The following is a 25,637-nucleotide window of genomic DNA, read 5'->3' as shown; positions in this document are numbered from 1 at the left end:
GACATCCTCAGTTACCACAAATTATGGGAATTCTTCCTAGTTGACATATATGTCCTCGCTATCCTGGTGATGACGCATTTCTGCTTGCTCCCACAGCCTGCAGAGAATACTGTGCTCTGTGTGTAGGGCCCTAGGAGAGGAAAGGACCTGGAGCAGGTGGATGGTACTGGCCATCACGTGCCTTCGTCTGGTGGTGGGTAATCAAATCTCACCAGCCATAGCACTAAGTCAGCTGACTTAGTCCCTTATCCACCTTTCTTTTTTCTGAAGAGACCCTGAACTCTCCTTCTGGGTTCTTTCTTTGAATTGCTACCTTCATTACTTCTTCTTTGGCCGTGGGCCTCTACCTTGGCTACATGAGATTTGTAATGGAGTCTTTGGAAGTCCTAAACCCTGATCTGCTGAAGACTCAGCCCTCAGAATAGGTGGAAGGTGAAAATGTGGGAATCGATAAGCAAAAACCTGGTACCTAATGATCTCCTCATCTCTATCCCCTATGACAGTCTATCTCTCCTGGAAAGCAAGGCCCATGTCCTCCAGTTCCCCATGGTATTTCTGAGCTGTGCTGACACCTGTGCCTGTCTAGAGTTCTGCAGTCACACTGGAACCGGCGAGGTTAGAATTGAGTGAGCTGGACTCTAGTGATGAGATGGATGCTATCCTTGCCTTTTAGTAGATGTGAGGAAGGAACCTTGAACCAGGTGGTAGAACCAGAACACGCATCTGCCCCATCCTGGTCTTGATTTCCATGTTGGAAATGTTCTACACACCTTATAGTGACAGGGGTGAAAAGGAGCATCGTGGTGACATTGTCTAAGAAGGCAGAAAGGATGGCAGCAATGAGACAGAGCATGATGATCATGGGCCACACTCTTCCTCGGGAAAGTTGGTAGGCCTAGGACACACAGGAAGGAACAGCCAGAATCAGCAGGTTCGTACAATAGATGCTGTGCTTCCACTGATGACTCCAAGATATAATAAGTTCTCATTCAGAATTTTCAAAGAGTTTTGCTGAAGATATTATTTTTTTAAAAAATAAATGTTCAATTCCAAAAATTGTATAGTATTTATTAATTAATAGTATTTATTAAGAGCCTTCTTAAATGCAGAGCAGATTTTGAGGTGTAGCTCTAACAAGCCAGTTCGAACACCATTATACAAATACTGAGGGGAGAACTCTTGCCCTGAGCTCCCTCTTCCTTTTCTTATGGGAACACGGGAAGTGTTGCTTTTGCATCATGCTTAGCACAGCAATTACACCCAGACTCCCTGAAGCCATTTTGAAAGGAAGACGAAATTTTAAATATTTTAATTTACCAAATATATAGTATTAGGAGAGTAAATAGCATTATCCAGTTAATTGATATTATTAATTATTGATCACATTTGTACTTATATTGCTTTGAGCATATATAAATAAGAACACTTATGCTATTTATATTTATTTAGTGTATGGCCAGTAAGTGCTACACTATACCTACCTTTACAGCACAGTAATCAAAAAATCCCGTTTCTGAAAATATGGCTACTAAGATCATCTGTAAAGAAAAAAAAGTAGTGGGAAAGATTTTTTTTAATCAAAATACCACATCAGAACAGTGTCAGAGTGACCCATCATGAGACTGAGCTCTGGTCAAAAGCAGCTCTGTATTGTTGCATGTCCGTCAACTTCAATTACCCACATACAAATGCCCTGAGCAGAACCTCTTGCAGATGGCGTTGTTGTATATTCCTATACAGAGCATTGTCCTAAAATATGACAACAGACATCAAATGTCATCTTTACTCAGTTTTATAAACCAAAGATGACTTCATCAATCTTGCAGCTGAAAGCAGGGAAGGCCATGGGCAAGCAGGTGGCTCTTGTACGTCATTGTCCCCATAAGCAACACTCAGAAATTTAATAGCTTTAAAGCTATACCACATTTTGGTTTCTAAAATAATTAAACTGATTTTTTTTCTTACCAATTTGATGGTCATGGACAAATTGGACTGTTGGTACTGAAAGGGCTGACCTCCAGTCCTGTGTGCACCCAGAATGCTTACCTGCGTCTCAACTGATGACAAGTGATAAAAAGAGGCAGCCCATGAACTAATATACACAGTGCCCCCCATTTATTCTGTGTTTAATAAACCAGAAATTCCAGCAAGCCTGAACTTTCTGGATAGGTTCCCTATTTTGCATTCAATTTCTTCTGTCTTCTAAACCTACAGATATCTGATGTGGTCCCCTCATGTTATTTAGTTGTTCAAACCCTATCTTCTTCACAGGGCCAACACGTAGGCTGGCTCCTCCATGAAGTTCAAGTTCGGAGCACAGGCTTGCCTTCCTACCCTCTACCCATGATACTACATAGTGAATTTTGAGTGGGAAAGTACAGGTTCAAGCCTTCAACAACAACAACAGAAATGTGCTTGGTTTACCGTTCTGTACTTGAAGTCTCTCGCTTCACCTCTGGATGGCCTTTACCTTGTGAAGGGGCCATGAGAGTTTGGTAAAATTATATGAAGCAGTTGGAAGACAGTGGGCCTAATACACTTTTTGAATAAACTGTATGAAGTGCAAATCCTCCCCAGCCAGTTTTGACTCAGGACTACCCTTGTCTATAGCACCTTCTTAACTTAGCAGGCCCCTGTGGGGCTGTTGGTAGTGTGCAGTACCTCATGTGAACATAAGGTGGCCTTCTCTTGTGATTGGGATCCATTCTGTCATTGTCTGATAGAACAGGGACTGGGACAAGCAGTCCTAGGAAATAAATCAGGTCAAGTAAGACCCATTCTATGCATGACCCTTATAGTATATAAAAAGCATAGGCTATCTAAGTGCCTGCTGAAGCAGGTTGGGTTTTTTTTGTTGTTTTTTGTTTGTTTGTTTGTTTGTTTGTTTTGTTTTTTGGTTTTTTGGTTTTTTGGGGGGGGAGGGGAGAGGTTTCAAGAGAGTGTCTCTGTAGCCTTGGCTGTCCTGGACTCGCTTTGGAGACCAGGCTGGCCTCGAACTCACAGAGATCCACCTGCCTCTGCCTCCCAAGTGCTGGGATTAAAGGCATGTACAACCACCGCTCGGCTCTGCTGAAGCAGTTTTAATTGAGAAAAAGAAACAGCGGGCCATTTCTATAGGCTAAATTCTGTCCCTCATCCTCAAAATTTGTGTGTTGAACTACTAATTCCCAGTACCTCAAAATGTGGCTGTACCTAGAGACAGGATTTGTAAGGGTTACAATGAGGTCACTAGAGTGGACCTTAACTGAACATGACAGCTGGCCTTATAAGATAATGGGATAGGATACAGATACATGGAGAGAAGACAGCCAGGGAGGAGCCTCAACAGAGGTCAGCCCTGTTGACAGTTGACCTCAGACACCAGCCTCTTTAGCTGCGAGAAATAAGTTTTCATTCATCAGGCCAGCATGCATGCCACGTTTTGTTACAGCAGTTCCAGCAAACTATTACACCATCCGTTTAATTTTTCTAAAAATAGTATATCATAGACATCTGGCAAGACTCCCTCCTTCTATCCAGACGGCCAAGATTCAGAGCTCGGTTCCATCTTTCCATTCAGGGAGGGGCAGCAGCTCTGAGTCCCTTTAGAGCCCAGAGTAGATGCGAGCAGAAAGAAGAGGCTGGCTGGTGACTGGTGTTTTACAAAGTGAGACCCCCTCCCTCCAAAGCGGATGAAGCCTCGGGGACCCAAGACCACGTGGTCAGTCCCACTTTGGTCCAGCACCTTGCCAAATCTCACTCATTGTAGCTTAGCTGCCTTACAACTCGTATCCTACGTTAGTCCTCTATGACCTCGCTAGAAGCTGGCTACGGCTGAACAGTATGACAAACTGACAGACGCTTAGAACTTAGGGACATTTTTCTTTATATGATCAAAATCACTTTCCCAACCACCCAAATTGTTCCATGGTTCACTTATTTGGAGTATGTCTTTTTTTTTTTTAAGAGTAATAACTCAAAAAAAAAAATTGCTGGCTTCTGGGGATAACGATGCCACGTCATTGTTCAAAAGCCTTAGAGCTGAATTCTCCAGTTAACGAGCCAGAGCTGCAGGCATCCCTCCTCCCTGGGAGAAATGAGCAGAACCTGTGCTAACACTTCTCAATCAAGCCCTAACTGTCAAGCCGTATGCCATCTTGAGCATAATGATAGGGTCGGAAGGCGTGGAACAGAGAGGGACCCCGACTTGGGGCCATACCCTTCAGGGAGGACTGTAATTACCATGCCAAACAGCAGGGCCAGCGTCTCAAAATCAATCCACTCCACCACGTGGGTCAGGCTGGGTCTCTGTAACCAAAGCACAAATTTGCCAATTAATCCCCATGCATCAACCTGCTGAGGAGCACGCTGAAAACGGGCTGCCCTTAATGCAAACCCACACATGGGGCCAAAGTTGGAGCTACTCCATCCGTTCCCCCCTGAAATTGGATTCTGTCATTGCCGACTAATGATCCTGACACAGTGCATCTGTCACATCAAAAATACTCATGAAAAAAAAAAAAAGTAATCCTGCTCCTGGAAGCTCGAGGAAGAATTATTGCTGGAGTTGCAGGTTTAGTTCATACATGCCCTCCTCGGTGGGGTGATATGATTGACAGCTGTCTATTCTACTCTCTAAGTGCCATTAGCACAAAGAGTGACTGCTAGAGACTGTCCTGCTGGGAAAGGGTTGCTCACTGGCTGACCCAGGGCCTTCTCGATGCATGTGCCTACCATGTGCCACTAGACCAGTCTTCCAAATGAAACAGATTGTTTGAACCATATTCGTAAGAACAAGAACATGAGACTCAGAGGCAATTCCATCCACTCCAGCCCAGACAGCACCCCACACGCGTGGACTGCCTCTGGCTTGAACAGCTCCCTCCTCCCCAGGCTAGCAGTATCAATTCCCCAAGTCAGTTCGCTGAAGTCAATACAACCAATACCATTCTTACGTGTACTAGTTTAACCATTAGCACTGCCTGGCAGAAGTGGGTCTCAGCTCTCCCCAGCAGAATAAAAGCCTTAGCCTGTCAGAAAAGGTTGCTCACTAACGAAAGCCCTTGTCGGCTTTATTTCAAAATAAACCTGTGAATCTCATCATTTTTCTTCTTGCATAACTCAGCTTTTATAAAAAAAAAAAAACAATAGTTGAGGGTTCAGGAGTATTTGCTTAGCATGTATGAGGCCGTGGTCTCCATTCTAAGCACTACAAGAAAATAACTGGTTGGTTGGTTGGTTGGTTGGTTGGTTGTGGGTTGGTTTTTGTTTTTTGTTTGTTTTTGTTTTTGTTTTTGAGACAGAATCTCTCTGTGCAGCCCTGGCTGTCCTGGACTCACTTTGTAGCCCAGGCTGGCCTCAAATGCATGAAGATCCACCTGACTAAAGGCATGTGCCACCATGCCTGGCTAACAAAGTTTTCCTATCTTTACATTTTAGAATTCAGGAATATTTTAGTTTCAGTTTAGCAACTATTTATAGCAGGCCCGGCCAAGAAAGAGTTCACTTTCTTACAGCTGCTTTTAGTCTAGTTCTACAATGGCATTTTAAGTTAAGAAAACACCTCACAAATAGCTACCTCAACACACTTCCCTATCTAGGTATTTAAATGAGTCATATTAGGGGCGGCAAATGACCTGTCAATAGTTTGTGGTGAAAAAGTCCAGCAAATTTTAAAGCTGCTGCTTTCAAATCCAGTTCTGTGTGTGGCTAGCTTTGGGAGGGCTCTGAGTGCAAGGCGGTGCGAGCCTTCCAACAACCCTCTTCTCCACCTCCTAAGAAAACCCAGGCTCCCTCTTGCCCTTCATGTATTCTTCATGTCCCTATTAAGTGAACGCCATTATTTACATCAGGCATCTCAAGGGCCTGCAATGTCACAGGACAAAACCCCAGCCCCATAGGTCCACCTGCAAGTCTCCTGGATGATGACACTAGATCCACTTCTAAAACCACTTGGCCCCACACTGGACAGAGGCTTGCCTGAAGAGCCTTTCTCCAGCCCAAATGGAGGCTAATACCACATAGACGAGTGTGTGTTCATATCCAGCAACAACTTCCTCTTTTTCTTAATTTATCTATTTTTATTTTATGTGCATTGGCATTTTGCCTGTGTAAGATCTCTGGAACTGGTGTCACAGAAGGTTGTGAGCTGCCATGTGGGTGCTGGGAACTGAACTGGGGTCCTCTGGAAGAGCAGCTCTTAACTGCTGAGCCACATGGAAACATCGCATAAAACAGCTAATACACCTGGAGTTTCCCTGCGTCTGGCACTGCGTCTATTTGTAAGCCAGTAAATCAAACATAGCAACTTACATCTCCAACCACAGCCAATGCTGCTAATGCTGCCAGGGCTCCCAACATGGCTGCCAGGGTTCTGTGAACAATCTGAAAAGAAACACACATTAAGCCTGTATAGGAACGAGTGTCCCGTATGCTGTTGTAGACCACACCATTTCAAGGGGCTTGGTTTCTCCGCAGCCCTCAGAGACCAGCAACCACCAGCAGCCTACATTCTAGGAGAGTTGCTTTCATTTCCAGAACAACTGTAAAAGTATGCTCAAGGAAGTCTGCAGTAAAGTGTCATGAATTATTTACCATGTACTCCTTAGACAACCGAACCTTTAGTTTCGGAACATAAGTCATCCCTTTTCAATTACTAAGACCACTGTAAAGTCAGCACATAGACAAATGCCTAATCTAATTGAGACTCCAGCATATAACTGAATCACCAAAGGATCTCTTCTGTTTAGCTTATAATCCAGTGGAAATGGAATTTCTAAGGCCTGGAAAATCTGAGCCTGCATACACTGCCTCTAAGAATGCAAAATGGTGAAGCAACTGTGGAAGACAGTTTGGCTGCTGTTCCTTAAGGAGTTAAGCATGAGTTTAGCATATCATTTAAGAATTCTTCTAGGAATCTACTAAACATAAATGAAAATGTGTATCACACAAAGGCATGGATGTTCTGAACAGCATTATTCAAATTAGGCCAAACCTGGAAATATCCATGTGTCCGTTTGCACACTAGATTCAAAGTTCATTCCCAAATAATTTTATTCCTACTTTTTTTTTTTAGTATTTGATGTTCAGATTTTTAATAATTAGGATAACTGTTTGATTATTTTTATTTAATTTATAATTATTATCATCATTTTGGCTTAGGGTTTTTTCTTGGGGGTTTGGGGTTGTTGTTGTTGTTGTTGAGGTAGGATTTCTCTGTGTAGCCTTGGATGAACTCAGATTCACCTGCCTCTGCCTCTGCCTCTTAAATATGCTACCACACCTGTCAGTCTATTTGTTTTAAATCTAACTACCTAAAATTTAATACATAACTACTAGATTGTCATAATTTCTTTCATTTGTATTCTGCCTTTCAGTTTCAACTGATGGCACACATTAACACTTCTTCCTTGTTTGATGCTTAAGCACTAGGCAGTGGGCTGGGCAAAATTCCTCCTCAGCTTTCAAGCTCAGGAGAATAAACCTGAAGTTGATCAGGCAGGGAAACAACCATCAGGCTCTTTTCTCTACCTTACATGGTGTAAAATAAAGATAGTTCTAACTAGTCTTGTATAAACTGACAACATGGTGCAGTGAAGGGCAAAGTTTTTATTGTAGAGATGAGAGAGAACAGCCAGAGGCATCTGCAAGAGTCCAGGGTAGGGGGCCATAGAGAGAAGGAGAGCAGAGAGAGGGCATGGACGAATATGGGAGTGGAACACAGCTGATGTGGCAGGGTTATAAGGAGACTGGGTAGCTTTGGGGAGGGAAGCCTGTGAGCTGGGGGAGGTCAGGGTAAGGGAAGTGAATAAAGCTCGGATGCCAGCATGGACTCTGAAATGTGTAACAGATTCTTGTGATGCTGAGGGAGCCTAGAGGCCAGCATGCACCTTGGTAGGCTAACAGGCACCACAGGTAGCCATGTGTCCCTTCTGCCTTTTGGAATTTCCCTTGGACAACACAAATCTATACTCCCAGCCCATGCACATTCAAATTTGACTCCAGAATAAACTATTTTTTTTACTCGCTTTAAAGTGATTTGTTTGTTTGCCAACAGCTATGATGTCATAACATGGGGCTCCACAAATGATCCATTTTCCAGTGGTGGAATCACCGGGATGGAAACCAGGCACCTGGAAGGACCCATTGAGTCCAAGCCAGCAGGGGTTATCTCCTCAAGAGGATTGTTTGTAAGTTCTGGGCGGGTGGCAGAGGCTGACCTCCCTTGGTTTGGTCATCTATCTTTTTGTTAATTCCAGCTGACTAAGGATCCTAATTTCATAGTTCCCTTTTCTTTTTTGATCTCCTTCCCAAGTTGTTGGTTTAAGGTATCTAGTTTGTTTAGTTGCTTTGAAGCTCTTTGGTCTGGACATCAGCTTCACTTTGTTTGCTTCTGGATCTCTAAAGAGATTTGGATTTGGGTTGTTTGGGGAGCGCTGGAGGTATTTTGGTCTCTGTTTTTTCCTTCAGTGCTGTATCAAGATTGATGGAGTCAACGTGAAGTTTAGAACAGAAGGAAAACTGACCTCCTCAACAGCAGCAGGAGTCATTAGTCAATTGTAAACGGCAGAGGTCTCTCTGAGGGAATAGAGGCTGTGCCGCGGTGTAGGAGGCTTGGGGTTTTTATAAGAAGAAAAGGGAACTTCAGAGATGGAGGATTCCTTCTGCAGATCTGTTCCCTGCGGTCTTGGGCAAACACCAATAGACGTTGGTGTGTTGGCCTCACAAGGAACTTCCTAGCTCCCAACTCCCTGCAGTAGCTCTCAAAGGGTCCTGGGTGAGAGGGAAATCTACTGGCTCTCTTGGGAAGACATGCATGAGGGGATTGGTCACCCAGTGTCTTGAGCACCCTTGTGTTTGTGAAAATGTGAAGGATAACTCTGAGACCCAATGAGAGAAAAAGGGGGTGGGAGGTGGGAGGATAACTGGGGAAGTCTTTCAAAAAAGTAGCACATGATCCTGATTCAAAACATCCCTCCCCTAGCTAACATCGATAGCACTTTTCTCAGAGAGAGAGACAGAGACAGAGAGATAGAGAGACAGAGAGACAGAGAAACAGAGAGACAGAGACACAAAGAGAGACAGAGACAGGCAGAGACAGAGACACAGAGAGAAAGAGAAAAAGAGAGAGAGAAGAGTTTCAAAAAGGAAGAGTGTTTGGAAGTAAGCCAATATCTGGAACTTAGAGTATGAATATTTTATCTTGTGAGTATTTGGAAAAACAAAAGATCTAATAAGGATAACCTGGCTTTAGGGTTCCCTCAGTTGGGAACAGTTACTGTCACCAAATTAATTTGTCTTTCATGTTTAACCAAGCCAGGGCAGCTAAATTTTTAAAGATCACAAATGGAACAGCCTTCTTAATTAAAATAAAAAATGATCTGATTAAAAACTTAATTGAAATGGTAATTTGTAATAAGAGTCCTACAGAAACTACATGTGAGTTAAAATGAGATACTAAAAATAAGGAATTAATTTTTTAAAATGTTTTTGAGTTTATATCAAAATTAAAGGTGACTTATAAAAATAACACCCTACCGGTCATAACATGGTCCAAGAATGGAGTCATGTGAGGAGAATTCTGAGTGCTTGTGAGAACCCTCCAAGGAAACAAGAGTCTTGTGATCCCAGTTTCTTCAAAACACAGACTTGTTTTCAGGATGTGTTTTTGTGCCTCTCTCAGGTGTAGAGGACAGAAGTGAGTTGACTTAGGATTATTAATTACAACTGGCTATTACTTGTTTATATGCCTCTGTGGAAAACCATGTCTTTGCCACGTGCAGTTTGTCCTTGTGGTTTATACACTTAGCTCATGTGATTCTTCTTAATCCTCAGAGTACAAATTGCCTGATGCTCTGAATAAAGCTGGCTACTGCATGAGACTTTGGTCACCTCATCTTAGGCTCCGCTCCCCAGGTCCTACCACCTCTGGAGCCGCTTACCTCTTTCTCTGATCCTGTCTTTTCATTCGCTGTCACCTAGGCATCTTATAATTTTCCTTGAGTAGTTTTTTTTTTAACTCACATACTTAATTAGAATGTTTTTATTATTCAAACTAGTCCTAAAATTTCTTCCAGCCTTAAAGCCAGAAATCTCAGTTTGCCCTGAGTGGAGGTCTCTAAAACTTAGGGGCACTCCTGGGGTTCTTAGATAGAACCAAGTTTTGTCTGTGCCCCCTTAGCAGCATTCCTGGGGACTCATGCTGAGACCCATCTTGAAGCACTATTGATGAGTTTCCCTGTCTGTCTAATCTAGCCTGTTAAACATGGCTTACATGTTGCCCGGGGTTCATTTGTTTCTGCTTTTCTGACCAGAAACCCACTTAATGTTTGAGAGCCTCTGAAACAAAACAAAACAAAACAAACAAACAATAACAACAAAAAAGAATGAAAAGAAAAAAAAACAACCCCCCCAACATTTCCTAGACCCATTCATACTCTTCTCCTGGATCACATGTAACAGCACACAGCTTTTCCTAGGTGGCATGTGTTGGCATGTAAGCAGCTTCACAAACCTGCCTCCAGGTTGCTTGGCAGTATCTGACGTCATCACCTGCTGCCACCACCAGGGGTCCAGAATATAAAAGGACAAACCCACCTAGTTGCACTCTCTCTCTCTCTCTCTCTCTCTCTCTCTCTCTCTCTCTCTCTCTCTCTCTCTCTCTCTCTCTCTGTGTGTGTGTGTGTGTGTGTGTGTGTGTGTGTGTGTGTGTGTGTGACTGTCTGTGTGTCTGTGTGTGTGTATGTTTCTGTCTCTCTGTCTTTCTCTGTCTCCCTCTCTCTGTCTTTCTCTCTGTCTCTGTCTCTGTCTGTCTCTGTCTCTCTTGCTCTCTCTCCCTCTGCCTCTCCCTCTCCCTCCCTCTCTCTCTCTCTCTCTCTCTCTCTCTCTCTCTCTCTCTCTCTCTCTCTCCCTCCCTCTCTCTCTCTTTCTCTCTTTCTCTTCCTGTCTCTCTGTTTCTCCCTTTGGGGCACCCCTCCCCCTCTTCTCCCTTTCTAAAATAAATCTTACACTACATGTGTTGTGTGGTGCATATTTCATATTTAACAGCATCATAAAACCTGATGCCCCCACATTTTCCTAAGGAAATGTGGAAAGCAGCCTGAGACACACTATAAAACTCCTTCCCCTCAGCTACTGAGAGATTGGAGTTTTCTTTAGTCTGCATACAAACTTCATCACCGTTTGATCTTTTGTTACTAAACCTTTTCCCATCTAAAAGAGGTAGTAATTTAAACTTTCTACTTTCACCCCCCAAACTAAGGTTAAGTAGATTTCATGTAATTGTGTCATGTGTGTCTATAATAATTGTTTTCGTGGTTTAGCTTGTTTTCATATGTTGTTTGTATCAAAAAGTTTTAAACAAATTGTGGCCACTTAAGTTTTTTAATTCTATTGTGTGCTAAAATAGTAATAGTAGTTGTTGCTGCTGTTGTTGTTGTTGTTTCTATTATTTATGCTCAATTAAAATTCATATGCAAATTTATGAATTTGATAATTGTTACAATGTATTTAAAGGCCTGATGAGTACATAGTACCTTATAAATCTGAGTACTCAAAGCATCTTAGACTACTAAAACTATATCTTTGGGTCTATTAAATGTTTCATATCTCTCAAAATACTAGGCATTTATATAAAGCAACATTCACTAGAGTTATAGGAAAAGATTTCACAGACTATGAAATGTAGTTGTATACATACATGCCTATAGACTTCCTACTGACATCAGCTTCTAAAACACACACACACTTTTATTTATATAATAAACATGGGTAACATAAATTTTCAAAATAGTCTTAATATAAAACTTAAATGTAAGATTTTTCATTAAGGCTGGACTACATGCAAACTAATAAATTCATATGTTCACTAATGATCCCTATGTTGTTTCCTTTTTACAATAATGACTATAGACAATATAAACCCAACAAACAATAACTTTAAAAATCTTGGCTCATAAAAATATATCTTATATATGAAATATATGTATATATGTGTGTGTGTGCGTGTGTGTGTGTATATATACACACACACACATACTCTGTCTGCATGTGTGTAGTTATAGGTTTCTTAATGTAATTTACTCAGTATAAAATATCAAAGGAAGAAGGACAACATGTACCCACTTATTTACTGGAGCTCTTCAAAAAGTCAAGAATCTGGTCATTATCCCATTGTCCATCCAAGCATCATGACCAAGATTACCTGGGCCAAAGCTCTTTCTCAGTATGTATGCTGGCTTACAAGGCAGGTCACATGCCTGTGGTCATGTCTGTGGTCCTCGGTGCATGCTTAGGACATGTAGATGCAGCTGCTCCTCACTCAGAAACCTTAAAGAGCCCTATTCATGTTAGTGGAGAAACTTGATCTTTCCATTAAAATTTTTTAAAAAACAAAAGCTAAGCATATAGTTAGGTGGTAGATCATATGGTTAGCATACACAAGTCAGGACCTCATCACATACATGATCAGCTTCTGGTATGTGTAATAAACATGTTTCATTAAGCTGTCTGTAAGAAAATGAGTTCAAAGACTAAAAGAGCCAGAGGCAAATTTTTAAGAGCCAGAGATTATGGAAGCTTGGGACAAAACCATTTCTTCTAGACATGCGAGGACCACGACACTCATGAACTCACAGCAGCTGTGGCTGCCTGCACAAGACGAAGGCAGTCAACACCCCATCATGGATGAGGGAGGGTCACACGAGGTCCCACCACTAAATGAGGCCCAAGTGACAGTTGGTGGCTTCTGAAGGAAGGAGTCAGTTTTCTTTAAGGATGTGATTCCTGGCAGAATGGATGAGGGGAAGAGGAAGGGAAGGCGTGTAGGAGGGAGGGAGGAGGAGGAGGACGAGGAGGAGGAGAAAATAGGGCATGAAGTTAGGAAGGAGAGGTAAGAAGTATCTGAAAGGATATGAAAATACAAATATGTATACACAATAGAATTTTAGCCTGCTCTAAACAAAAGATATATTACAAACTTCAGGGAAATGGATGGATCTGGAAAACATAATATCATGAGAGGATAATGCCAGGTCCAAATGAAACTTCACGGCCCCAAACTATGGCACTTCTACCTGAGGAGCCCTAGCCTTGTCACTGTCAGAAGGGACAAAGGGCTACTTGTGGTACCTATTAGCATACCAAAGTGCCTGCTAGCCTCCAGGCTTCCTCAGCATCACATGCACCTGCAGTTCCTCTCAGCTCTTCTCACCCCACCCCATTCCCTAAGCTCTAGGTCCTGGGCTTCCCTCCTCCAGCTTCTCATTTGCTCATAAACCTACTATTTCTGATGTGCTCTCTGTCTTCCACTCTTGCCCACCTCTCTCTTGACCCTCTGTTTTGGTCTCCTTTGTCCATTCCTCTATAGGCTGGTCCAGTCGTTCTCTGCTCTGGACTCTCCCAGATGCCTCTAGCTATATACCCTCCCTCATACCTAAAACAAACAAACAAAATAAATAAATATATAAATAAGTAAAGCCATTCCCCTTAGGCATACCTTGAAGTCATGAGCTCAGTTTATACAGGTAAGAGGCTAGAGACCAGCAGCCAGGGCTGAGCATTAAGCCACATGTGGCTGGGGCAAGTGGGGAAAGGTTTAAAAGAGCCTACATTTGTTTTGCTTATTTCTCATTTTAAAAATAATCAGCTATTTCTTAAATCAGGATTTCCTTGTGTATAGATGGGGGTGGGGATGTTTAAAAGGACAGTTAGAAAAGTGAAGAGAGATTAAATTTCAAAGTAGTGTGAGGCCAGGAAGTTAACGAATTCTCAGAAACTTCTTTGTGTTTCTGTTAATGTCTCTTGCTTTCGTTCAACTGGTAAAGGATGTTTTCAGGATGGATGGCCTGTCTGTTACCTGTTGTGGCTCCACGGCAAGCTGCATTCATCTAGTGTTGGCATAATGCTCCTGTGGACTGTGTACAATTTACCCCTGCTTATTCAAATGCAGATTTCTATACCACACTATCTGGTTTCAATCCAGACATTGCACTGTGGTGTTTACTATAAATATATCCTGTCTCAATTTTGTGTAAACATGTCACCATTTGTTCTATTTATTGCCAATGAAAACCAACTAGCCAATGCTGAGCAAGACAGAGAATAGGGTGGGACAACCTGGTCCCAGTAAAGCAAGGAGAAACAGCCAGAAGGAAAGGAGGGATCGATGTGGAGAGGACTGGGAAAGACCAGAGGAAATGAACTGGACCTACAAGATGAGTGAAAAGCAAGTATAATGTGGGAAATCTGAATGGGAGGAAACTATACTAGGTTGGAAGTTTAGGATGGAGTAATTATTGCTCAGGCTTATATAGCTGGTCAAGGAGTAACTGTTGATTTATTAAATTAAGAAATCAATATTAAATATTAATCGTCCTTCAAAAATATAGTTTTTAATTTTTTTATTAAATGGAGAAGTTTACTAAATGAGCATGGGGAGAGAAAGAAATAGGGGGGAGGAGTACCCCAGAGAGAGAGAGAGAGACACAGAGACAGAAAAAGAGAAGAAGACAGAAGAGGAGGGAGAGGTGGGAGGTGAGAGAGAGAGAGAGAAACAGAGAGAGAGAGAGAGAGAGAGAGAGAGAGAGAGAGAGAGAGGTGAGAGGGTAAGAGAGGCAAGGTGGGTCTGTGCTTTTATATAGCCCTGGGCAGGGCCACGCCCCTGTGGCAGGTAGACAATGACATCACAGATAGGCAGACTGAAGCAGAATCCTAACATTCTTCCCTTTTCCTATAATCAAAAAAATGAGGACATTGGGTTGTTTTTCATATAAAGTAAATTGAAGTATATAAGTTTAGGTAAGGGCGGGAGAAGAGAGAGGGGGCGGGGGCAAACAAAGTGTCCAGATGATGTAGTGAAGGGGAAGGGAAAGCTCTGCCCTGAAAGTTCAGGGTAGAGGGCAGGCAGGCTATGTCAGCAGCCGTGTCCTGTAGCAGATAGGGATGGAGGAGTGCTGGGAGGACCTGGGGCTGTTTGTCCCGGGTCTGGAGCACATCATTTCGGCCTTTTGTAAATGGAGAAGGGGTGACGTAATCAATGTCTTTGACTGCTTCCTACTGACAGTGGGGTGGTGACAGGGGTTAAAAGGCTGAAATGTTGGCCAGGTTCTGGAAGCAGGCTGTTGTATTTGCTGTCCAAGGTCGGAGAACATCTGCAGCTAGGAGGAGCAATGCAGGTCCAGCTGACAAGATCTACGAGGTTGGACTGGAGCACCTGTGGGTAGCTGCTTTGATGATGTCCTGGATACAGGAAGTCTGGCAGGATACAGTAGGTGCTCTGTCAGGAACAAGGGTCGCTTAATGGCAGGGCATTCTGACCGCAGCCAAGTTGCTTCAGTTCAAGCCAGCAGCAGTCGGCTGGTCTGCCCGGCAAGATGCAGGGCCAGGGAGAGCTCTGTGCGGTGTGCTGTAAATGGCACCATCTGGGCCCCACCAGGTTGTAGGTGGCAGGAGAGGTGAGCAGTGGGAGAGAGTGGAGCAGCAGAGGGAAAGCAGCATATTAGAGAAAGGAATTTGTTGCGGACAGAAGACAATAGAACAGCCCTTCGGGTTTCGTATTCCGGAGTTTGGCACCAATTCAATGATTTAAAAATAAGAGGCCAGGCAACAGATATTAGATGAAGACGTTTATTAAATGAGCGTGGAGAGAGAAAAATGGGAAGGGGTACCCCAGAGAGAGATAGAGACACAGACAGAGACAGAGAGAGGAGGAGGGAGAGGTAAGAGAGGGGTTATAAGAGGGAGACGGAGGAGAGGTGAGCATAGTTTTTAATTTTTAGTTTCCCCATAATCACTACTGGTAGACCATTTCTTAATTTTTTTATAGTATAAATACAAATTGTATGTGCCAGGTGAAATAAGAGGCAAACCGTGTAATGTTGCTTATACGTAATATACACATTTATTAACTGTCTTGTGGTGCTCCCATTCCCATGTCTCTGAGGTGTTCATGTCTCCCTATCTGTCATATCCGTCTCCTAGATAAATGCGTCTAATCCTCAAGCACTTAGCATTTCTTAATTTTCCAAATACCTCAAAGCCAGCAATGGTGATGCATGACTTTAACCCCACCTCTTGGGAAGCACACAGAGGCAGATCTCTGAGTTCAAAGCCTGCCTGGTCTACATAGCAAGTTCCAAGGCAGCTATGGCTGGATAGTGAGGCTCTGTCTCAAAGAAGAAAGAGAACGTACGCCAGATCCTTCCCTCTGCTCTTCAAAATGCATAGCACGTTTGCATGGTCCCCCCATCACCCACTGTGCACTGTGCACCTGAACTATTTTTCCAATCAACACTCTCTCATCCTCTCCTCTTCCTTTCTCTCCCCAGATTCTGGTAACCACTGTACAACACAGAATATCTGTGATGTCAACTTTTTACATCCCTCATAGGAGGGAAAATCACTGGAGAACGTGTCTTTCTGTGTCTTGCTTCTTTCACTTTAAATAATGATCTCCAGTTCCACCCACCTGGTTGCAAAGGACAGCACTCCATTCAACTTATGGCTGAATAGTGTTCCGTTGTATCTGTGCTCCACAGGCTTTTGCCCACTTATAACTAGTGGACACTTAACATTGTTTCCATTTCTTAGCCACTATGCTGAAGAAAGCATTAGAGTGCAGATGGCTCTGGTTCTGTGTTCAAAAAGCATTGAACAGAATTATCCCAATTGATGAAAAGTGCTGCTTAATGCTCTTGCCATTGAAAGCCGGTGGGAGCTTCATAAGAGATATGGATTTAAGCATTATATGTAATTTCACAGAGTCTTCACACCAACACACTTCACTCAGAAGCTTCAGACCACTTTAGAGGACAAGCTTTCGGGAGCTACAGTTTCCCGCTGTATTTTTCTGTATGTATTATACAGTACAGAAACCCAAAATGACCCTCAAAGTCAATAATAAAATGCCAATATTCTCAATCAGCTCCAAGATTTGACCCTCACAGGATGCAAGATAATGCAGGCGAAGTTCTTTTGGTTGTTTTTAGTTATAGTTATTTTAGGGACTGTATGTCAATCACGGGGCCAATCTCGGGAGCCTCTGCTAGAGTGCGAGCTCCCTTCCCCTGACTTGTCCTGGAACAGACTTCAAAGGTGGTAAGTGAATTCTTTAATTGCACAGACTGTAGTCTAAGTCCCCGCCCCTTAAATTCTGAATCACAGGCCCACGTGGAGTTGTGTAATAAAACATGGCCAACCACAGAAAACGGTTTCTGAAAATCAACATCTAATGAAGATGAGGTGTTTCTGTCATTGCTAGTCAGTGTTGTATGAAGTGTTGTCACACAGTGCCTGCCTGAAACAGCTCAGCCCAGCCTTGCTACTACTGCAGGCTTTAGCCTGCAGAGCTTTAACTGCATATAAATGTTTGATGCTTATAGAAACAATGCCTGAACTACAGGATACAGAGGCTTTGTTTTACTGCTGTCTCTCCTCAGCATGTAAATATCAAATTAGAAGCATCTTTGGAGTAGATTGTGTTACTGTACAGGCTGTCCTGTCTTCAGGGTCCTAACAACGTCTTATGACATCACCTGCCGCTACCAGCAGGGGCACCAGGTGTACCAAGTGTGTGCAGGAATAAAAGGACCACCTTCCACCCCTACGCTCGCTCTCTCTCTCTCTCTCTCTCTCTCCCTCTCCCTCTCTCCCTCCCTCTCTCTCTCTCTTCTCTCTCTTCTCTCTCTCTCTCTCTCTCTCTCTCTCTCCCTCTCTCTCTCTTTCCCTCCCTCTTCCCCCTCCCTCTCTCTTTCTGTTTCCTCTCTCTTTCCTCTCCCTCTCTCTCTCTCTCTTTCTCCCTTTCTCCCTCTCTCCCTCCCTGCCCCCCTCTCGCTCTGCCTTCATGGCTCACTCCCCTCCTTTCCCCCTCAATAAACCTCCTTTATTCGAAATCTGTCACATGGCACATATTCTTCAGTAGGGTTACACCTTGTCATGGCCCACCATGGTGTCTCTACTGCTTCATTAAATAACATATGATGTTAAAATGTTTTATCTTAAAAATTATTCGAGTTGTTGAGCTAGTTTTTTTTTTAAGTTAAATAAATTTTGATTTGAGATTAGGACACAATTTCTTGTAATGTCTGAAATGGCCCTAAATTTACTTCTACCATCATAGAAGCACCGTACATTTTTGTGAAGCATTGGTCCCAACAGTGACCATTATGAAACCAAAGTATGGACAAATTCTGAAAAGCATTGTGGGTACTCCATATCCTATAGTTTCAAATAATTTCAAGATTAAATTTTATGTACAAATAAACAAGTATAACTATCTTGCCAGTGCAGACCTTTCCCGATATCTTTAAATTATATAAAAACGTTTTGAAATAGATTTGTTTATGATTCATTATTATAAATGCTTGACTTGCATACCTACTTATGCACCTATACTCCTAGAGTTCTATAAAAACTCCTTTGGTGACAGCAGACTGTAGGTGGGGAAAAGCTTAAGAATCTCAGATATAAGCAACAATTTAAAGGTCATTGTTATATAATCTGGCATATAAATAGATGCTGCCTGCTGGCTACTGTAACAACATATGATTACAGTAGTACAACAGTAAATAGCAGGGAAGACAGGAAGAGAAAAGTAAATATTATCAAATATAGATCAAGTTGTTATTTCAATCACAGCAGTGCTCAGAACCCAAACTTCACCTTCCCTTAGAATCAGTTTTTTTTTTTCCTGGCCTCTGTTTCACCCTATCTCCTGACATGAATAATCACCCAGACTAAGGAATAATCACCCGGACTGAGGGATCTTCTGTGATCTCTGGCCTTGGAACTGCTTTGTGGAGCTTTGGATATGGAAATGTCAGGTCTTGTGGCAAACAGATTGAGCACGATGTGTGTCCCACCGTTACTCAACCTTTTACCTTGTTGGCAGCTTTAACCTAAGGCAGGGATCCATGGTGCAGAAGCCACCAGTGGTGCGAGAGAATCACAGATACAGTGTCTCTCCCATATTCAAGTGTGTGTTCCCTCTGCTAGAGAGACATGCTCTACGGTGTTCCTGAAACCCCAGCTGCTAAAATGGCCTTTCAAGGTCCATCAGGGAGCTGGGTACAGTGCTCACACTTGTAATATCAGCCTTTGGACGCCTAAGGATGGAGGTTCACAATGAGTTTCTGGCATCCTGAGCTACACAGTGAGTTCCAGACATCACGGTCTACACAATGAGTTCCAAACATCCTGGTCTACACAGTGAATTCCAGGCAGCTTATTCTACTTAATGACTTTCTGCATCCTGGGCTACACAATGAAATATTCTCTCCTTCCCTTTCTTCTAAAAGATGGGATGAATGGGTGAATAAGTGGAAAGTGGCATGTCCTTATCGTTAAATAAATCACAGGACTCCTTCAGCTGGAACACTGGGGTAAGATATAAGCACTAGTTGAGATTAGTAAATCCTACTAAGTGTTAAATTCTGTTAAGACTGTTACTTTGCATTAATCTTTAGTTAAGTCTTTATTGTAAACATCTTTTCAATATTGTATGTAAATGATTAGAATTGTCAAGAGTGGCTATTCTACAGGCCCTAACCTTGTGCCTGGCAGTCTCCAGTGGGAAGTTATCAATCCAGCAGCCACTTTACTGGCAACTGGCAACAATGTGAGCGTGACAGCTCAACTTTTTTTTTATACGCTCCATAAGCACTCTGAGCACAGCTTAGCAGTTGCAGAGGACCCCTTACCACCACAACTGGAAATACACTTTTGTTGTAAACATTTCAGACAACCTGGCTCTACTAGAGCTTGGGGTGTGGAGACAGGAGGATCAGGAGTTCAAGGTAATCTCCAGCTACAAAGTGAGTTAAAGGGCAGCCTGGACTACATGAACGTTTATCTCAAAAAGAAAGAAATGTGGATGAAGAGATGGCCCAAGAGTTAAGAGCACTGGCTGCTCTTTCAGAGGTCCTGAGTTCAATTCATAGCACCCACATGGTGGCTCACAGCCATCAACAACTGTAGTCTCATAGGATCAGATGACCTCTTCTGGTGTGTAGATAGATGTACATGCAAACAAAGCATCCATATACATAAAACAAATAAATCTTTTTTAAAAAAATAAAGAGAGAGAGAGAGAGAGAGAGAGAGAGAGAGAGAGAGAGCACTCTAAGACCAGCCTTACTGAATTCTAAATGATCCTATTTACCCTGCACTGAGATTGATGCACACACAGACAGTCATTACATAAACATCTTCTGTGATTGGTATAAACATCAACACACCCCTTCTCTGGATGCTTCACTCAATTGTCAAGGCAACCATAAGGCCTTCTTGCGTTGCATACCTCCTAGTCCTGCAACACTAGACCAATTGAAAGCTTTCTCCTGATGGCCTTTTATAACTACTTTTGATCATTATCATTAGTCGAGCCAGTTAGGCTAGAGACATGAAAAGGCAGGTGGAGATAGAGCAGCAGCCATAAAGATGGTGGCTCCGGTATAAGTGGCAACAATAGCAGCTGAAGCCCAGAGAGCGGCCTTGATGGAAACAAGGAAAAGAGGCATCGGGACTAAGAGGGGCTGATAGAGTTAGAGCAAGGGTAATAGAGGGAGGAGCATTGAGGCTAGAGAAGGAAAGAGACTGTGAAGAGACAGCGTAGAGGAAATGTGGCCTCTGGTTACTAAGGGTTCCCAGGAGTGGCTAAGCATGAAGAGCTAAAGGCCCTAGAACTGTACTATGAACCACTGTCAGGGACTGAGGGTCCTGACAATGCAGGGCCTGAATGCCGTAACACCAGCTATCCAAGACTCTAGCACTGGTTGCTGTAGAACTGAGCGTCCCACAATCCGAGTCTCACTTGAAAACAATACTGGTTGCTTACTTCTGTCTGCTGCTGACACAGGCTACAGTTGAAAGCTGAGGACTGCAACAGCTATGAAGCTCCAAGGATGCTAGATATTAAAAAGCTCAGTGTCAAATCTCCATTTATCTCGCAAAGAGCCATAAACCTCTTCTAAAGACTTCAATTGTTGACCAATGCCTTTAGTTGTTGAGAGCCATACCAAACCAAAGCTTTCTCAGAGGCTTTAGACAAAAGGAGCCTAGTTCTGTGTCCTTGCCCAGCTGCAGACTTAGCTAGGTCCAGTCTGAAAATGGAGCCAGGACCTTAAAGATACTTAGGCTCCTGTGAATTTAGCTTCCCCCCTCCGAAAGAGACTAGAGCTGTCAGTCCCAAAGCTGTCAGTCCCAAAGCCATGTGCTCAGTCTCTGACATCCTGGAGATATTGAGTATTCTTCTTAAGCAACATTGCTTGATGCAACTCATGCTGACTTTATCCCATTTCCTAAAACTGTATATAAGATGCTGTGCTTCTTAATAAACTTACTTGGTATAAAACATACCTTATGCAAGACCTCCCAGTCCCAAACTTTTCTATCTTCTTATATCCTCATTTCTTGGTCATTATTCCCCTTATGACCTTGGAATCGGGATTTTTGGCTACTTTATCGGGTTCCTATATCTATTACTCTTCACCTCAAACCCTTACAACCCCCAATACTAGGTGGGTGAGAAAAAAGGTAAGAGGGGAAATGGGGCAAATACCTCTTTAGACTACTTCCTGATGATTAGGTATGTCAAATTCCTTGGGGCAAGTCCAATCTTCATTGTCAGAATTCCAGCAAGCTAACAAGAACAAAGGCAGCAGCAGAAGCAAGCAGCAACAGGGGCACCAGCAGGGGAAGCAGCAGCAGGGACCAGCAGCAGCAGGGGTAACAGCAAGGGGAGCAGCCACCACTACAGACCCTCTCTGGGCTCTCACATTTATACCATCACAAGAGTCCCCAGAATTCTAAATGCAGACTATCTGCAGTTGGCAAAAACCACACCCCCGCTAAAGCACAAGACGCATCATAGGTAGCAGCTGTGGACAATCTGAAGCAGCCCAATATTACACACCTAGGATTAAAACAAAAATATATTCACGTAACATAACTGGGGTTTTAAAGGAACCAAAATTCTCACTCCAGGACCCTGTCGTTAAGAACAACCAACTGGTCTAGGTCATTTAACCTTAGAGAATAGGGCTGTATGCCTAATCTATTAGTACAGCCCCTAAGTTTGGGTACTCAAAAACCTATGACTGTCAGTACTGAAAGAATGTCTCTTCACCTACTGCAATGTGTACCATAATCAGCTGGTTGGTAATAACAGTGCTTTTCTGAGAGCTGCAGGCCTCATGTGCAGTACCCAAGGGGATAATAAAAGCAGAGCCTGGAAAGCTACAATAAAGTCAATATTAAGCCATTGAGAGACACTGGCTAATATGCTAAAACATAAATCGGTCCAAAGTAGCATGCTACAGAGGTTTTTAAAAAAATGAATAAAATATGTAACAAAGAACTTAAGGCAGGACAGAAGACCTCAAATAGCTAATGGAAGAAATAAGAAGGCAATAATATGCCTTCTACACTATAAAGACATGGGTATGGAGTCACCTGCTACACAAAAGAGGGCAGATGTGCCTGAGGAGCTTGGAGCATTGGACCATAGCCATGAGTTCATGTAGGAACACAGCACTGTAAAGGACGAGAAAACAGTGCTGAAAACCTGGTCCTGGGAATAATGGGGAGTGAGGGATTAGGGTGGCCTCTGGAATGTGGCGTCCTGACTGAAGGAGGTCAGGAGCTAGAACATGGAGTCATGAAGGACTGGGGTACTCAGTTCTAGAGCAGGAGACTCTGGGTGATGCTGGGGGTTGCCTGCTGAGACGTGGAGCTGTGAGGAGGGAGTGTCAGCTGGAACTAGGGATTGGTGGTGGGCTCTGGAACATGTGACCACGAGGCATTTGGGCACTTTCTGGAACATAGAGTTGTGTGGTATTCATGCAGGTTCTGAAACACGGGTCTTTGTGGGGGGCTTGGGGGGCTCTAGTTCATGGGGATATGAAGGATTGGGTAGATGCTAAAACACTGGTCTGTTAGGGATCAGGGTTGAGAGATGGGAAGTAAAATCTTAGAAATGCAACTGGAGGAAATAGCTCTTGAGGTGCTAAGTCCTATTACATACCAGAAAGGTCCAAGCTTAGCTACAGAGCTGAATCAGAGACTGCACAGCTTTAGAGAGCTACAATAGCTATCCCCTCCTCCACCAGCCCACTCAGAACCTGTGGATACCACCAAAACCTGGCTTTTCATGTGACTATATCCTTAAAACACATTAAATTACATAGCATGGAATTAATCCAGCGTAGAGTAGAAAACACAGAAGGCAGAACCCAAGAGGGCCCTGGCAAGCTCAAAAAGAACAGCCGCTTCCATGGGGCCAGAACATGGACAGCCTCACCTGTGCACTGAAAAGGTGTGAGTCCTTTTCACTGGGCCACAAATGGGGATGTCTGAAGGCAGGGGGTGGGCAGCAATGGAGCCACATCCTAGTGTACAAGTTCAAAAGAGAGCAGAGTAGCTCACGGTGTATCCCATGAGCCATACACTTCCCACTGAGCTGGCTCACCACTCGCAAAGTTCCCAGAAAACCTTCCTTACTAGGAGCCAGTGGGAGACAGGAATGACAGAGGAGACCCAGCTGGCAAACAGAGCAGAAGTAAATCACATCAGCAAAAGCAGAGACAGCACACGCCTCACGTGGGCCAGCAGGGCACTGTTGCTACCTTCTAGTCTTCTAGTTAGTCCTCCCCACTTCTAACTGGTCCTCCCCACCCAACCCACCCCCACCCCCAAAGGCCAGCCTGGGCTGCACACTCATTGTACAGAAAATTAGGATACCCCACCACTATAGACCATCTGCACCACACACACACACACACACACACGCACGCACGCACGCACGCACGCACACACACATACCTTTCTCTTTCACAGTAAACTGAGAAGTGGCTGTATTTTGCTGACAGTGAGATCACAGTGAGATTACTGCAAGTCAAGATCTCAGACTTTGTCCTAGTAAAAAAGAAACAGCTGAAATATGGGCCTTGATGTGCAATAATCCTGAGCGCTGAATATTGTATCTCATATATAAAGCAGTACACTCTTCAAATTCAGACAGAGGTAAGCCATTTATACCCTTCACAGTGTTTTAAGAACGTGGCACCTCATAGTTAGTGGATGCCTTTAGCCCTTCCCTTTCCACACAGATGTGCACCAGTGATTCCACACCGGTCACCAGCCAGTAACCACCACCCCGTGCCCTAGAGACAAGCTCTTGTGACCAAGGACAGAGAGACTATCCCATGCCTCATCATTCCATATGTATGTCCCTGTCTTCATTGGTCCACTTATTAAAATGGTCCAAGGAAGATAGCCCAGTCATCTTAAGTTCCAAATGTATTTTTAAGTCAAACTGGTACCATAAGACTGTCACAAATCAGATCAAGATCCTAACAACAGGAAGGGCTGAGAGCCACACCCCCACCACCCTCTCCCCTCCCCACTTCTGAAGGCACTTCAGTGGGAGAACGTAGATAGCTGCATTGTTTCTATGTGCCTGGATGTTGTGCGATGGCTGCCACATTCGGGAGAAAGGAGCTATGCCGTTCTTCGTATCCCACGTTGTAAGACTGAGCCACATGAAGCATTACCTCCACCTACGGTGCATGGCTGCAGTATTCACTATGGCATGTGACGCTGAGAACTGTCCGCCTTAAAACCTTGGACAAGGAGATACAAAGAGTGGATCTCAGTAGAGAAGGATGTGATAAATGTGTCCTTGTTGTGATGACAGCACCTGCCCCTACTTCAAGAAATGCTCAGTCCGACTCGATATTCTAAGAGCACATATAGGGGGAGGAGGTCTCTCTCAATCACAGACATAGGGGAGGGGAGAAGGGGGGAAGTGGGAGGGAGGGAGGAATGGGAGGAAACAGGGGAAGGGCTAACAATCAAGATGTAATATGAATAAATTAATAAAAATATAATAAAAAAAGAAATGCTCAGTCCTCAAAGAAACAAAGTCATGAACCTCAGGATATAGGTGAAAGGTTAGACTGATCATGAAGGTTTAACCCTGAAACAGGAACCAAAAGGGGGCATGCAGACCACCTCAGACACACACAATATCATAAATTTACTCACATGTCTTTTTTTTATTTTCTTATTTTTATTTTTATTTAATTAATTTATTCAGACTACAACTCAATTGTTATCCCATCACTTGTATCCTCCCTTTCCTCCCTCCCTCCCTCTTTCACCCTATTCTCCTCCCCTAGGTCTTAACTGGTGCGCACACACACACACACACACACACACACACACACACACACACACTCACACCCAAACCCCCACATGTCCACACCAACCCACATGCTCACAGATACACAATAGAGCCTCATTACACTTCCATGTTCTTGCTCTCATACTGACTGCTTTTCTAATTACAAGGCCATCACTAGTGAGTCTGGTTCTCATGTCACCCCTCCAAAGCAGTGCTCTGCACTGGCACATTCAAGGACAGGCTGAACCCACCCAGGTCATTTGTACATATCACATGTAGTCACAGGAATATTATGCAGACATCTTGAGGGTGGACGTTCATTAGTCTGTCCATGCAAAGAAGACCCATGCTAGGGGCTCTGGCTAGACATTGGGCTCTGGTAGATGTTTTTGTGCAGTTTGAGATGCATAGACTCTAACGGCAGCCATTAAAGATGGAGCTCTCACTCTGCCATTACCGGCCTAAGAACTTTGTGATATGA

At 43.5% G+C, this 25,637-nt stretch overlaps 1 protein-coding gene across 2 annotated transcripts in view; it reads right to left on the bottom strand.

Annotated features, from left to right (window-relative positions):
* Positions 1-25,637, bottom strand: part of OCA2 (OCA2 melanosomal transmembrane protein) — a 281,703-nt gene that overhangs the window by 190,867 nt on the left and 65,199 nt on the right. For both annotated transcript variants that reach the window (XM_084773944.1, XM_084773945.1), the window contains exons 10-13: positions 6,292-6,363; positions 4,222-4,287; positions 1,482-1,538; positions 771-895 (exon numbers count right to left, since the gene is read on the bottom strand). In XM_084773944.1, coding sequence (XP_084630070.1) covers positions 771-895; positions 1,482-1,538; positions 4,222-4,287; positions 6,292-6,363 — 320 coding nt within the window. The remainder of the gene's footprint in view (positions 1-770; positions 896-1,481; positions 1,539-4,221; positions 4,288-6,291; positions 6,364-25,637) is intronic.

This window comes from Acomys minous (assembly GCF_964271855.1).
Source record: "Acomys minous genome assembly, chromosome: 2".
Lineage (NCBI taxonomy): Eukaryota > Metazoa > Chordata > Mammalia > Rodentia > Muridae > Acomys > Acomys minous.
Note: the sequence above shows the minus strand (reverse complement) of the source record. Positions and strands in the feature narration are given on the sequence as shown.